Source organism: Ornithodoros turicata, chromosome 3 (assembly GCF_037126465.1).
Source record: "Ornithodoros turicata isolate Travis chromosome 3, ASM3712646v1, whole genome shotgun sequence".
Classification (NCBI taxonomy): domain Eukaryota; kingdom Metazoa; phylum Arthropoda; class Arachnida; order Ixodida; family Argasidae; genus Ornithodoros; species Ornithodoros turicata.
In genome coordinates, this window is record NC_088203.1 from 105,877,555 (window position 1) to 105,892,582 (window position 15,028).

General features: G+C 44.6%; 1 protein-coding gene across 1 annotated transcript in view; it reads left to right on the top strand.

Annotated features, from left to right (window-relative positions):
• LOC135389106 (prolow-density lipoprotein receptor-related protein 1-like) overlaps positions 1 to 15,028 on the top strand; it is a 99,745-nt gene that overhangs the window by 38,219 nt on the left and 46,498 nt on the right. The window contains exons 31-42 of the mRNA XM_064619085.1: positions 1,961 to 2,367; positions 5,079 to 5,207; positions 5,462 to 5,596; positions 6,322 to 6,447; positions 6,555 to 6,684; positions 7,717 to 8,016; positions 9,607 to 9,731; positions 9,811 to 9,936; positions 11,209 to 11,442; positions 12,170 to 12,350; positions 12,514 to 12,718; positions 14,109 to 14,298. Coding sequence (XP_064475155.1) covers positions 1,961 to 2,367; positions 5,079 to 5,207; positions 5,462 to 5,596; positions 6,322 to 6,447; positions 6,555 to 6,684; positions 7,717 to 8,016; positions 9,607 to 9,731; positions 9,811 to 9,936; positions 11,209 to 11,442; positions 12,170 to 12,350; positions 12,514 to 12,718; positions 14,109 to 14,298 — 2,288 coding nt within the window. The remainder of the gene's footprint in view (positions 1 to 1,960; positions 2,368 to 5,078; positions 5,208 to 5,461; positions 5,597 to 6,321; positions 6,448 to 6,554; positions 6,685 to 7,716; positions 8,017 to 9,606; positions 9,732 to 9,810; positions 9,937 to 11,208; positions 11,443 to 12,169; positions 12,351 to 12,513; positions 12,719 to 14,108; positions 14,299 to 15,028) is intronic.

Below are 15,028 nucleotides of genomic sequence, written 5' to 3' on the forward strand. Positions count from 1 at the left end.
CGTTCCTCGGAATGGAATTGGAATGGAATGGGTGATCCCATTCCGCAGCCCTGGTGTGCACCTGTTGGCATTGTTCACGCAGATTTTGTGAACGCTCGTGGCCAGTTGGTTAATGACTGGGACATGTTTTCTTCGCTGTAAGTAATATCAAATTTTAGACGTTTCAATTACATACGTAGGGAGCTGTAAGAGTCAATTCACCAAGGTCTCCCTACATCTAGCTGCACATCTTTATTTGGACATTGAGATATCCATTGTTAATTTTGCTGCGTAGAAATATATATTTAAAAAACGTACAGCCGGAGCCCATTTGTAATGACATTGACGGGAACGCAAAATCTGATTGTTGTATCGGAGTGTCGTTTGAACTTTCGCGAAACTGCAGGTAAAAGTCAAACGTAGCTGAATATGCACATTTGTTGAGAGCACAACAGCATTTTATCTAGCGCTGGATTGACGCAGCTTTGTGTCAAAAGCTTTTCCAATGACAACATAGGCGCTGATACCACGTGAGGCTCTGCACCTCCTGATATGGCCGACCTTGTCCATTGGTCTTCATCCAGTCATCGCCATAGCCTACCATAGATACCATAGCCATAGCCATAGTCATCGTCATGCTCACTATTGGAACTGCATTGTCCATTAGAACGCGCCTCGTCCACGGGTAATTTGAGCTATTTACCTTTCCTCAACAAAATGCATCCTGGAACGGCAAATGCCATTATAGCACCAGAGAGAACGGCGAGAGAACAATGTGGAGAGGGACCAGCCTCCTCAACTTCTCTCGAGCACCTTCGAAGTCGCACGCTATACGACGTGTGCATCTAAACCCCGCCAGTTATGCGTTGATAGATGCACCGCATCTTCACTTTAGTGCTGACGGAGACTAAGGCTCGTGAAAAATGCCCCCGTAATTTGTTTTCAATGAAAAAATGAAATCTCGATTTTTGACAGACACAGCTAGTTTCAAGGAGCTCAGTAACATTTAACTGTCCCTTTGCTACATGGCGTCCCTCTATTTGCACGCACTTCTGCTGTCCACAAACACCTGCCTGCGTGGTCTGTATGACTAGCAAGGGACAAATGGCACAAGCTGTAACACGTGAAGCAAGCAAAGATGTAGCATATAGCGTTGCTCATGACCCTGCTTCTTTCATCGAACAATCTATCAGGAGCCGAAATATTTCGGCTGCAGTGTGCCTTTCATTGCACAATTGTCAATTTACAAAACACGCCGAATGTGACCTTGGTGGCCCTGCCCCATCTCCTGACGTCACATTATCGGGTCTGTGTCAGGTAGCACCGTAGTGAGCAGCCGCAAGGTCTTGTTCTACACTGTTTTGTTAGTGACTTAGTGATGCCTGTATCACTCATTCACTTTCAGAGCCGTTTATAGAGACAGTGTCGCCAATAGGAGGAGCCCAATGTGGAGCGTGTTATGCGATGTCACGACTGAACATCCCCCTTTGATGTTGAGGCAGAGCGTTGCATACAATGTGAGGAGGAAAGACACGTTTCAGTTTGGCAACAAAGCCCCCCCCCCATATCACAGGCAGCTGTGGGTCATATCGCGGTGATTCCAGTAGATTACATTGAGCACAACAAAGCACATGTTGAGCAGCTGATATAGACTGCATCAAAATGGCACCCACCAGATGTCTCATAAGTGGATTCTGGACGGATTCCACTTGGATTCAGGCTTTTTTGGCGGCGCAATGACGAATCTGACGTCAAAACAGGTCCACCCACGAGGCGGCAAAAGATAAGAGAATGGCCACACCCTCTCTATGAATGGCTCTGTTCACTTTGGGCTCTCTGAAGGAAAAGGGTTTCCAGAGGGTGTGCAGATCAGCTACGAGTCCTTGCTACACCATCATTCTTGTGCACGGGTGCATGTTACGTGTTCCTGCTGTCCTGTAGTGTCATTGTTTCAGTCACAGGGTAATTTCTCTTATCTCAGCCTTCTCATCTGGTGCGACCATGGAGACGACCGCGAACGCATCCAGGTGGCCAAAATGGACGGTTCATCTCGTCGCGTCCTCACTTCACGAAGCGAAAACCCAAAGCTCGAAGGCTGCAACAGTATCACCGTTGACTTCGTCGGCAACATGGTCTACTGGGTGAACCGTGACTCGGGAGCGGTTCAGCGTTGCAACCTGGTGGGAATGCCACACGTCGAAACGCTGGACGTCTCACTTGGTGCCGAACAGCCTCAAGCCCTTGCACTGTACAGGGATAGAATTTTATTGTCAACAGACTATGCCATCTATGTAGCGTTGAAGACAGACCCATCGAATTGCACGGTGATTAGGAACAATACGGACAGCGTACTGGCATTGGCCGTGTATGACGTGGAGCTGCAGAAAGGCAAGTTATTTTATCGCTATCCTGCAACGAATAACTAAAGAGCAATTTTTTTTAGATGTTTCGTAGCATTGATGGTAACTTGTAGCACAATGTGGTCCTAGGCTGCAGCAGTTACTTCGTTATTACGATGTTGTTTTGTTGCAACCGTTATCCTTCCTGGGCTACTGGTGTCACAAATGTTTTTCCGATTTAAGATTCACAGTCAAACAAACTAGTTAGTGCGACAGACTTGGGAATTGATTTTCAGGTTTGCCGAGGTTCGCGAAGGTTTGCAGTCTTTAATTTTGTAGCAGGAGTACTGTATTGATATGACTTTTATAGTTTAAAAGATGTTATGGAAATGGAAAAATGGAAAGTTATGAATTCACACATATGGAATGCTATCCTCACCAGCAGAGCTCACAAGGTGGAGACTCCATTAGGTAATTTCAGGGAGGACTAAAAATTGGGCAGTTCGGTAGTCCATAATTAAAAACTCTAAAAACCCCAGTGCCAGGGAGCTAAAATAAAAGACACAAACACGGGGCACAGACTCATGAACCAAGACTTTTTATTTTGTTTATGTTCCGCTTATATCCTGACTGTCGCTCCCCCTGATTCTCAATGTTGCCCTTCCCCCAACAGGTCTCCTTGATGGTGTCCTTATCTCCCCCTGTTGCTTCCTTCCTATCAGTTAAAGAATTTCTGGACGCTAAAAAAGATTGCAGTGCTACTGATAGGAAGGAAACAACAGGGGAAGATAAGGACATGGGCAAAAGAGACCTGTTGGGGGAAGGGCAACCTTGAGAAGAAGGCAGAGCAACAGTCAGGAGCAGAACATACTAAGCGAAATAAAGGCTCTTGATTCGTCAGTCAGTGATCTGTGTTTGCGTAATCTATTTTAGCTCCCCGCCACCGGGGCTTTAGCGTTAAGTATTTTCAGGGCCTTCCATCTTCTAACATTAGCTCAAGCAAACATATTTACACTTACGAAGTAAACTTGCAGCATCCAAACAGAACATCAATATGTGACGGCTTCTCGACTCTTAAGACGGTAGACGTGCATGCACAATAAAGTGCAACGTCAGCAAGCTATCCCTTCTGCTACAAAAGGTCCTGCTGCAGCTCATTGTTGAGGCCTTCATACATGTACATCGAAGCACAACTTCTAATATCTGGGTCAAAAAATGCAAAGTGGTAACAAGAAATAGTATTTGTAAACAAGCAGTAAAGCTGGATTCACACATGCGTTTTTCCAACTCGTTCCGCGTTCACAACGCAGCGAAACACAGGCCGCGGAGCGTTTCCAGCCACTTTTCGAGAACTGCTTCATGCTGCAGCTTCGGAGGGCAGAAACGCGAACGCTTTTCATCCGGCCAATCGGTGCTCGTTTGGTGTCGCAGGCCTCCCAGCACAACAGCTGTACCACGCGGGGAGCTTTTCTCCTTGTGTGTATGTGTTTTGTGGTGAATTTATTCTCACGAAAAGTTGTTTCGTGTCAACGACTACCTGAGAATTTACGCAAACCACAGAATCAACAAAAATAAATGCGATTTTGAATGTGACCATGTGTGTGTTCGACGCCAGCAGGTAAACATGTAAATCTCGCTTCTTCTGCAACTCCTTCCCTGCATCAGTATTAGCGACTTGCAGTTGCAGTTGCAAAAACATAAGCAGCCAATCGCTTTGTTTCTTTGAAGGCGTGACATCGTATTGCTAAGCTTGCATTTCATAGCTTTCTTCATCGTATCGTTATCCTAGGGCTCTGCTGACGTGCTAAATGTAGCTGCTATGTTGTGTAATGTCCGTCATTCCGACGATTGATGATGCTAGCACCAATGATTCCCAATGTAAATTTGAACGGAGAGCGCAAGCAGTGCACGTACAATCTTGACATAGCAACATCGACGAAACGCGTTTACACACTGGCGGAAAACGCATGTGTAACTGGCTCTTCTCGGCCGCGCCGCGAACGCTCAGGCGGCGCCACTTTTTGAAACGCATGTGTGAATGGGCCTTAAAAAGGAAATGCTTTCTTCTGTGTGTATGTGCACCATAACATCCTCGATTGGACAGCCAACTCGATGGTAGCCATAACTGGGAAGTTGAACATTGGGACAGCGGATATGCTCAAATGCCATTATAAATTAATGATATTAAACCAAACAGACACAAAGCTTGGCCCTTCGAAACATAGGGTTTTATTTTCGTGTGCTTCGCCGCTAGATTTTGGGCGTTTGAAACAGATCTTAAATTCGAACTTTGAAATGATCTTGGAATGCATGTATGATGTTGAAGGCATGATCAGCACTGTTTTTGTAGTAGTCAAGAAATAGTCTGTCTCAGCACACACACACAGAAACGACTATCTCTTTTGCCCATGTTTCCAAATCTATCACATTTGATTGTTTAGAGTGCTTAGTTATCTTAGAAATAGGATTGTTTATTTTTCATAATATTACGTATATTATAAAGACTAAAACTCTCCAGTGCCGGGGAGACAAAAAGGAACGAACATAAGCAGCACTGCTTGTGTGTGTGCGAGAAGCAGTGTGTTGTTTGTTTCCGCCCTTTTTTTGTTTCCCTGGCATTAGGGTTGGTTGGTCTTTCTAATATGAGGTACCAAACTGCCCAAAGCTTAACCCTTTTTAATATGTTACTACTCGTAAATTTGGTCCGTATGACTGATAGCTTAGACCATAAGAAGTAAATGCTTATTCAACTCGTTGCAGGAACAAATGCATGTAGCAAAAATAATGGGAACTGCTCACATCTGTGTCTGCCAACCTCGGAAGCAACTCGTGTTTGCAAATGCAGTACTGGCTACGTGCCTGATGCTACAAATAGCTCCAAGTGTGTTGGTAAGTTGAAAGTAATTTCGAGCATTGCAGTCTATCATTACAGATGCATCTGCAGAAAGGCTTTGTCTGACTATCTTATGGCAAAGTATGACGTGAGGCGACAGTTAATGTGGCATCATGTTAATCATGTATCATGGCATCATCAATAATACGTGGCATCATGTAATGTTAAAAAACATCAAACCTAAAAACACAAGTGCCTGTTTATACTTCACACTGTGACATATGAGGAAAATTTTCTTTATTCATTCCAGGTTACGAAGAATTCCTGCTGTACTCTATTAATTATGAGATTCGTGGGGTTTCATTAGATAAGCAGGCATCAAAGGACCGTGTCTTGGCTCCTATCTCTCGGGTGTCAATGGCTACAGCCATTGACTTTGTAGATGGTAAGCATCTCTCTGTGTCAGAATTGTGAATTGTGAATTCACATGTTATTGAGTTTTGTGTGCAGAAAAATGTGTGATTCAATGCCTACTAATCCCAAAGAAATGGATGATGATTTTTCCAAGAAGTAGGAAAAAGTAGATTGTCTTAGCCATTTTCTAACATGTTACATTAGTCTGATAGACATTAATATATGCAATATTTTACTTCAATAGGCTCGCGTTAATTTAACCCTGAATGAATTCAATGAGCGGATTAAACAAATGGCAAAAATAAAAAGACCTTCGAAGCTCAGTTGTCACTTTTATTTGCTAATTAGTCAAACGTTGGCCGCTTGCACTTTATGTGGTGTGTGTTCACCACTCGAAGTGGTGCAAATATATTTGAAACGTGCCGCTGCCAAGCTACCGTGAGATGGGAGCAGTATTGCTATGCTGGAAAGGAGGCTGATCTACTCCCCACCATGGCTCGTGTCATGGAAGTGCACTTGGCTGTGTTTATAGAATACCAGTATGCACTTCCTTTTAGATGCGACATGCGATATGCCCAAAGGGAAAATTACTTGGGTCAAATTATCCAACGTGCTTCCGCATTTTAATTAATTAATGTCATTATTCGTGCAAACATTTGTGTGCTCACCTTTGCATAAGATAAATTATGCAAAAAATTTAAAACTGAATGACTCTGCTGTACTTGGGATTTGTAAGCAAGATGTTTTGTACGTCAGATTACATCTACTGGGTTGACTCTGAGGCTGGAACCATCACCCGTATTCGGAGAGACATGACAGGTCGAGAAACTGTCGTTCGTGGATTAGAAAGTGTCGAAGGATTGGCCATTGACTGGGTAGCAGGTATGTGCATCCTTCCTCAGTTGCCATACAAGTGCCATACCTGTCGTCACTGCAATGTTTATTTGTTCTGTGCTGGATGGGAACCAAAACCTTGTAATATATTTCAGGTAACATCTACTGGGTAGACGGCTCTTACGATGTCATTGAGGTGGCTCGTCTGAATGGATCCCAGCGCTACGTGCTGATCTCCGGCAACTTGGACAAGCCACGATCAATTGTGGTGCATCCATACCATGGGTCAGTCCTAAAACAATGATGTAGATTGATGCCAAGTTGTTCCAACACAGAGGTAGTGCAGACAGCGCCTTCCACCAGTGCCTGGTAAAAGCTGTATGAGCAGTGCGCCCTCTACTGAAAAAAAAAAAAATTATTCACAATATGGTATTGCACAGGCAGTTGAGAAGGCATGTGTGCACCTTGGGGGAAATCTAGGGTAATCCCCAATAAAACACTACAACAGATTCATGGCAAACTAGGACTAGGTTCACAAATGAATTCTCCAGTTGTTTAATTCAGGACAGTGTTTGAATACTGGACATGAACTCCTGCTGTGGTTGTAAGCTTCAAAATGCTTCAGAAGGGACTGAGATTTAAAATATAGAAGAAAAGTCGATTGGGGAGGGATGTGAGTCTAGTGTTTCTGGTTGTATTGAAGCTCAAAACTGTATTATGACTTCTCAGTTCTCTCAAGTGTACATTCATCACTGCCCTAACAACAGCGTTTCCATGAGAACATGGGAAAAAGTATCACCTGAGCATCATATAACCAGATTTTGCCTAACAAACAATTCAAGGCCGAAACAATGGATTTGTATCCAACGTTTGTGGCTACTCATCAGTGTGGATTCAACGTATATGAGCCCATACAAGCTGCTTCTCTAGCAAAGCTTTGTGATGTTTTTAGCATTCCTGCCAGCGGACCAGTGGGAAACACATTATAATCTGGTGTTATCACTAGGAGACGTGAATACTCAGGTTATAGCTGATAGAAATGTCGCTTCGCCTGGGTGTGTTACCATCCCTACCTCATTTGTAAAGATAAAACAATATTCGTACAGGACTACTATTCATCGGTGTTTCTCTGTACATTGTGCAAAACTTACGTTAATCAGAGCCAGGTAAATGTCGACTGCATTCACCACGATTTGCTACATATTTGATGTTGTTGACCGCAGTTTCCATTATCAGCTTTGCCAGCCGAGTTGAAGCTTCCATTGTCATAAATGCGCTTAAGATGGGCTTGAACTGAAACACAATTCTTCACTACAGCTACATTTTCTGGAGCGACTGGGGTAATCCACCTAAAATCGAACGAGCTGCACTGGATGGTTCTGGACGAATCACCGTGGTAGACACGTCGATACAGCTCATCAACGACCTGGCCTTGGATCTAGAAGAGGACAAGCTCTATTGGTGCGACTCTCGTAGTGACGTCATCGAGCGGATCAACCTGGACGGCACGATGCGGGAACGAGTCTTTCCTCCGGCTGACGATGATGGAGCCGTTAGTCGCTTGCCAAATCCGTTCGCTTTAGTGATCCATGGGGACTACATCTACTGTGCCGACACGTGAGTGGATGTGTTTGTGCATAACAGGCGACATGTTCAGAGTTGTCAGGCCTGTCAAAGTTGCAACAAGCTCTGGCTACCTTGCGACTGTTGCGACACAGAAATTTGAGTAGTGGTGACCTAGCTAGTTTCTGACTCTTTTGTGGATACTACTTAGCATTGCATTTGAGATTCCCGTGTGCCTAAATTGAGATCAGTTGGTTTCATTGTGGTTAAGGCCCTTCTTTTTCTGCCGTGCCAAATCCTGAATTCCGCAGCAGGGAACTATGAATTCTGCATTTTTCTGCAGTAAAAGGCAAATTTGCATAGTTCAGACAGAAAATACTGTTAGCTCGTAGTGTGGAGGAACACACTTACAACTTCAAAAACTTTTGTGACTTAACATAACGAGGTACATTGTACTTTCTTCTGAGAGGGAGTGTCGTTTATCACCGACTATCAAATTGTACTTGCTAAGTGACCTCTCTGCATATACAGAGTTTACTGGCACACACAGGTGCTTGACAGCTATGGACACCAAAGCAGGGTCAGCGTTTGCATTCCACTGCAGAATCCCAGAGAGTTGAGGGTTAGAGAGAGGAGTTGGAGGGTTGTTCCAGCACACAGATTGGGCCTTATCCGGTTGGCACATCTACGCTGTAACACAAGCCGACCCATTGCGAGCAAAGTCCGTTCATCTCGCGCATAAACTGAGTTAAGCACGCGGTTTCTGCAAAATTCTGCGCAAAACCTCATATTCCGCGGCAGACCCACAATTCCGCGAGTTTTTGAAGAATTGCGGAATTGCAGAAAAATAAGAGCCTTACATATATCTGTACCAGTGACTTCAAGTTGTTTGAATTACTTTCGGTTTGCACCAACATGGTCACAAATTGTCGCCCGTCACCAGGGCGTGCTGTTTCAGAGCGGAAGCAGGTAGTAATGCCTGTTTCAAACAAGTAAAGTTTGATTCCGGGGAGATCACCTGGATATCTCGGAATAAAACGAGAGTGTGGTGTACCTAGCTTAAGCGTTGGGTTCCAATTTTCTTACACGTATTGAACGCACCGCCACAATGATGGTAAAAAATTTGGGTAGAAAAATGTGTGTCTTATATACGCAAGTAAATACGGTGCATGAGTATCACATTAGAATTGTTAGTCTTTCACTGTTCACTGCTCATATGACTGTGCTCACAGTCAGGGCCGGTGCTAGGGGTGCCACCAGCAGAAATGAAAAGATAAGAAATGATAAGATTTTAGCAGTACGGGAAATGGCAGCAGGAGAGAAGGGTGCGAAATCCTCGGTATAGCTTGCAGGGTTGGCGGATTTTTCTTAAAAGTGGGACGTTTTCTCATCACATGACGGAATGGCACATAACACATTCTTCTCTCATTTCTGTTTTAGTCGAAGATTGCACGTGCGATTAAGTGCATATGTGATATTTTAAAAAAAGTAATCCCTGGTTGAGGGCTTCGTGCGCAGGGCCTATGTGAGTGCGGAGCCTAGGGCCTAAGGGGCCTTACTCACCCTCGCCCCCTATCGCTGGCCCGGCTCACAGTCTGCAAACAATCCGAGAATCATTTGGAACTTCAAAATTTGTCCTTGCAGGCATCGTGATGATATCTCTGTATTTCGTGTGAAGAAACACAGTCCTCAGCAGGAAGAAGAACTGGTGAGCCATCTGAGTGACATGGTGAAAGACATCCAAGTGTTCCATTCACGGCCCAAGAAAGGTAGCCACATTGAGCAAAGTATTTCTCTGTATCATGGAAGAGTTGTAATTGACCGCTTTTGGTATGCGTTGATTCGCAGAAACAACCAACCCTTGCAATGAGAACAATGGTTTCTGTCAGGAATTGTGCCTCTATCAAGGGGACAGCAACTACACTTGCGCCTGTTCGCATGGGAAACTGGCAGATGATGGCAGACATTGTCAAGGTACAGTATACAGAATGAAACTATAGTGAGGTTGTGAGGTGTTCTTTTAGAATAGGGTTGTGAAAGTACATGAAATGGAAAAGGCAGACCCTACTGATTTTGTGCCCTAACGCTAGTGGCTTTAATGATAGTGTAGTCTTGTAGTGGGCAAGATGCTTGCTATTCGGTGGACGTTAAATAAAATAAAGCAAGATGCACGGTTCTGAATGCTTTCCTGCTGATCGATTAGCGTGGAATGATCAACAAACAGCAGAAAATGCATGTCTTCATTGGTTAGGCTTTACGGGTGGAAGAAGCTCCGGGCAGACCTTGCGTCCTTGCAGTTCCCAGCATGACCTCACCTGACCTCGCACTTTGAAAGGCGGAGGAATGCCCAGCTGCACCAACTGGGTAATGTCATAACTGGCCATATGCTTGACACCATGACTCTCAGCATCAGTCCAAATGGTGGCCAGTATGACAAGAATAATGTGAAAACAGTACGGATTAACTGACAAGTACGAGAAGGACCACTGTAGCTTATATGGTTATTGAACGCATTCGGTTTAATTCTGCCCTGTTGGGGTCTCAGCTAAAGTACTTTGGTACTATGGCTTATGCGGGTACGTTTTAACGCGGTTTTACGGTATGGTTGATTACATGAACCGCAACAAAGCACTTGTAGATCAGCTGGTGGATTGCATCAAAATGGTGCCCACCAGCTGGCCGAGAAACGGTTTTCATACGGATTCTGCTCAAATTGAGCTTCCTTTATTTTCGTTTTTTTTTTTTTTTTCAATGCAATTGCAACAGTGGCTCTGATAATAAAACAGGCTCCGCTTACAAGGCTTCAAAAGATCAAAGAATAGTCGAACTCTCCCGTCTATCAAATCTGGTAACTTGGGTTCTGCAAACCTTGTCGTGAGGTTCCGTGAACATAATGCTGTCGGCGTCCTGGGAAGTATGTACCAATTCTCGCCCTCGGTCAGCCTCGGTATCCATCCGTGTCAGATATCTCATCGCCCGCATCAGAATTTGCATCGAAACTGCCAGCAGTCCATTGAATCCGGCAAAGCTCATGGAGTGACGAGTGTCCCGGTGACATCCCTGCTGCCCAGAGTCTCGCAACTGCTGCGTGAAAATAAATATTTTTCTACTTTTACGAAGTCTATTTCACCTGACCCCTTCGTGTCTATTATTGTGTAGTTGCAGGTTCCTCGAAGCAGTGCTGGGCACAATCACTGGTTCTATCTGACAATTTTGTAGGTAAATTGAGGCTCGCTTCTTTTTCAGAATATGACGCATTCATAATGTTCTCACGAGTGCGTAGCATCGACAGCATTCACATGGAGGACGAGACCAACCTGAATGCTCCTTTTCCGAGCATCACCAGCACAGAGTTCATGCGCAACATCATAGGCCTCTCGTTCGACTATGTCACCAGACGCATCTTCTACTCTGACATTCAACGCGGAACTATCAATAGTGTCCACTTCAATGGCTCTGGCCATGCGGTTTTGGTTCACAGTAAGTAACCCGTCTAGTCCAGGTGAAAAACATAGTGCGCGTTGCGAAGCAGACTTCCGTTGCTGTCCAAAGGAGATGGAGATAAATGTTGTCAGTGGAACATTCGTGAGAAATGTTGTGGGCTACAATTCAGTGAATCGGTATTAAAAGATGCAGCAGTGTGCATCATTCCGCTCATATACAGAATACTACAATCGGACCCGTTCCAAATCCACCAACGATAGGTAGGCGAGCGCTTCTCCTGCTGGGGTCTCATTGGATGCCGTCAATCTTTGCCCCCCCGGCGTTGGCTCATGGGGATCCTGTTGGTTGCCGCCAAAGACTGTTCTGTTTTCATTGCGTTTTTTTTTTCTAAATGGTAGCATTGTGTGAACTAATTTAGTTTGAATTGTACCAATTGAGACATGGACTTTCATTTGAGAGCAAGTTGAGTTTCCATTTTAGTGCCCCTTTAATGCTGCACGTATGCATCCTCATCTGTTTCAACATGTTTTAGCTTTGATAGCGTACAAAAAAATGGGTCAGCATGAAAAACAATAAGTGTATACTATGAGCAAAGGCACACTTGTTTGCCCTCTAACGTGGAAACCTCATAGCTGGAGTGAACAAATGGACGTACATAAGTGTGTGAACATGAAACTGTAGCAAATTCTCAAACTAAGGGATATTCAATTCAAGCAAGGTTGAACTGACAGGGATGTATTGTACTCTTAACATTGCCTAACAGAGCAAGGCTCGGTGGAAGGCCTAGCATATGAGCCGATCAGGAATGAACTCTACTGGACGAGCCACAGGGATGCTTCCGTGGGACGACTCAGTCTCTCGACACCTAAGGCACTTCCTGAGAAGGTCGTCAAGATGTCTTCTGAAGACAAGCCCAGGGGAATAGTGGTCAGCAGCTGCCATGGGTAAGGATATACTAAGGCGTGTAAGAATGAGAGCAAATTCTTTTGCTTAGTATACCAGCATACACCAGTGCATTGGTTGCACCGCATGGGTTGTACCGCATGGGTTGGACCGCATGGGTTGTCAGACCTTAGCAAGGTTCCTCTGTACTTCTTTTTTTTTTAGGCGCATATTCTGGACCAACTGGAATGGGCACCACCCTAGCATCCAGCGGTCGTACCTGAACGGCCTGAGTGTGGAGTCCATCATAACCACGGATATCCGCATGCCAAATGGTATAACCATCGATCACCGCCTCCAGAGACTCTATTGGTCAGATGCCCGCCTGGACAAGATCGAACGCTGCAACTTGGATGGTGAAGATCGCCACGTAAGCAGTTGAAAGTTTCACATCCTCCTGACGTTCCGTTCCCGCAGTGTCCTACAATTTGCTGAAGGTTGCAATGCTGGACACCCTTCTGCAAATTGTGGGACACCGCGGGAACGGAACGTCAGGAGGATGTACGATGCACCCTTGCACCTTTTTAGTACGCAAGTCCCGCACGAGAATTCAGGATTCCCTTCGGAGACGGTACGGTCGTACTCTGGTGACAGCGCGGTGGCAGTATTGGTCCGCAAGCGTGAGGGTGTCATATCGCCGTACGAGTACTCAGAACTGCGAACTTTATCGTTATGCGCGGGTCCATTCTCCATAGACACAATGTATATTTTGTATATTTAGAGCCTGAAGTTTTAGGGTTTAACCAGATTCTTCCCCAAATTTGCACCCTGAAATGAAGGTTGCCTCTCTAGGGTGAAACCCGATTTTCACCCGCCAAATTGCCCTCACTGAGACGTCTGTGGGAATTCACGCTAACTTGTTTGCAGCAAATGCAGTTACAACACTGTTCGTATCAAACCAGTACTGTTAGATTAATTCAGCACGATTTCTCCCCGAATATAGCATTCTGAAAGTTTTTCCACCGGAATTTGCGTGCATTTATTCGAATGAATTCGCGTGTTTATTTACCTGCTTTTTACCTCCCAAATTTAGAATAAAATATTTCCCAAAAACTTCAGGCTCTATGTATATTTTGATGGTAAAAGTTAAAACGATCGTTCTGCGGGGTATATTGTTGAGCGAGGGATCGTTGTGAGCCGGTTTTACTGCACAACAATCCCCCGGAAATCTTAACGGATCACTGGAGGCGTTGCCCAGCGTCCACATCAACAGCCTCTCTCACATGACTGCGAAACAATGTGCACAAAATACCACAAATCACAAACAATGAACCATGATAGCACAAAAGCTGTACCAGTACGTACTACAGTCATCCGTGAAGGAGGAGCCGACTCAGCTTCGAAACGTTCGTTCCCCTCTCCCTTAACCCTGGTTGGAGTTTTGTGTTTCCCGAAGCACTACAGCTGGTATTGGTAGAATAAATGGTGGACGTGCGAAACGAAATGTGATTGCAGAGGTTAGTCCCGGTAAACCTAGTGGACTGACAAATGAGTAGGGAAAATCCAGAGAATTTTGAATGACTGACATTGCAACGACGAGTTACAACATTGACTAAGTGGAGCCTAGAAGTGTAGAGAGCTTTAGATAAGTGCGAGACACTGTAAATGTGTGTGTGGCTTCTAACCACATAAAGGTTAGCATAGAATTTTTTTTTACTTTATGTCGCGATTTATTCGAGTATGAATATCTCCAACCAGACAGAAGCAAATGTGAATATTCGTGCTGCTGTTCCTTCTTACAAATGCATCTCTTATTCTAGGTGCTGCTGAGTGAACACCCACAGCACCCCTTTGATCTGGCCGTGTACGACAACTTTGTCTTCTGGACAGACTGGGTAGCGCACGCGGTTCTTCGAGCCGACAAGCACTCGGGTGCATATGTGGTCGTGCTTCGAAAGAATGTCGTTCGGCCCATGGGCATCATTGCAGTCACAAATGACACCAATGATTGTGAGTATGGAAAAGCAGCAAACACGAACCTGCGAAAATATTTAGAGCAGTATGCCTGAAACTTCAGATGACTCCACATTTTGGACATTTATTCCTGGGGAGAGTCGGCAGGTGCTTTTCTGCATTTTTATGTTTGGGCAAATTCGGATATTTTAAAACGTTTGCACCAAAAATAGATGCCGAAAAATTGACAGCTAAGAACCGCACAGAATATAACTAGCTAAATTATCAGAAAAAATATTTTATTTGTTCGGATATTTGCTTTATTTTGTAAAATACAATTTATACCACATATACGTACGTTAATTCCAATTTAGGACTTATTACAGTAGTACAAACATGAGTAAACTTTAGTCAGACACGGTTGCTCGTCCTTTTCAGTTCACAACACGCAACTTGGAGAATGCTCGCTCTATGTTTACACTCGACACTGGAGTTGCCAGGATTCCCAATGCACATTTTGACAGAACAGGCCATGTAGTGTAATGCAGTGCCAAAAATTGTGTCGCAGTAACAATCTTCCGAGAATAACCGAAAATCCGACGATACTTTCATATCAAACCGTCAGTCCCCTCTGCAGACGATACTTCGAAATCAGGATTTTCCCTCGCCTAATCTCCAGGAGTTTTCCTCTTTCATCCTATTTCGGAGCTGCTGGAGAGACCACATTGGGGTCTTGTGCCAACCAACCCAGAAAGACAACTGCTTGTCTAAGCATGCGGGGTCGTCA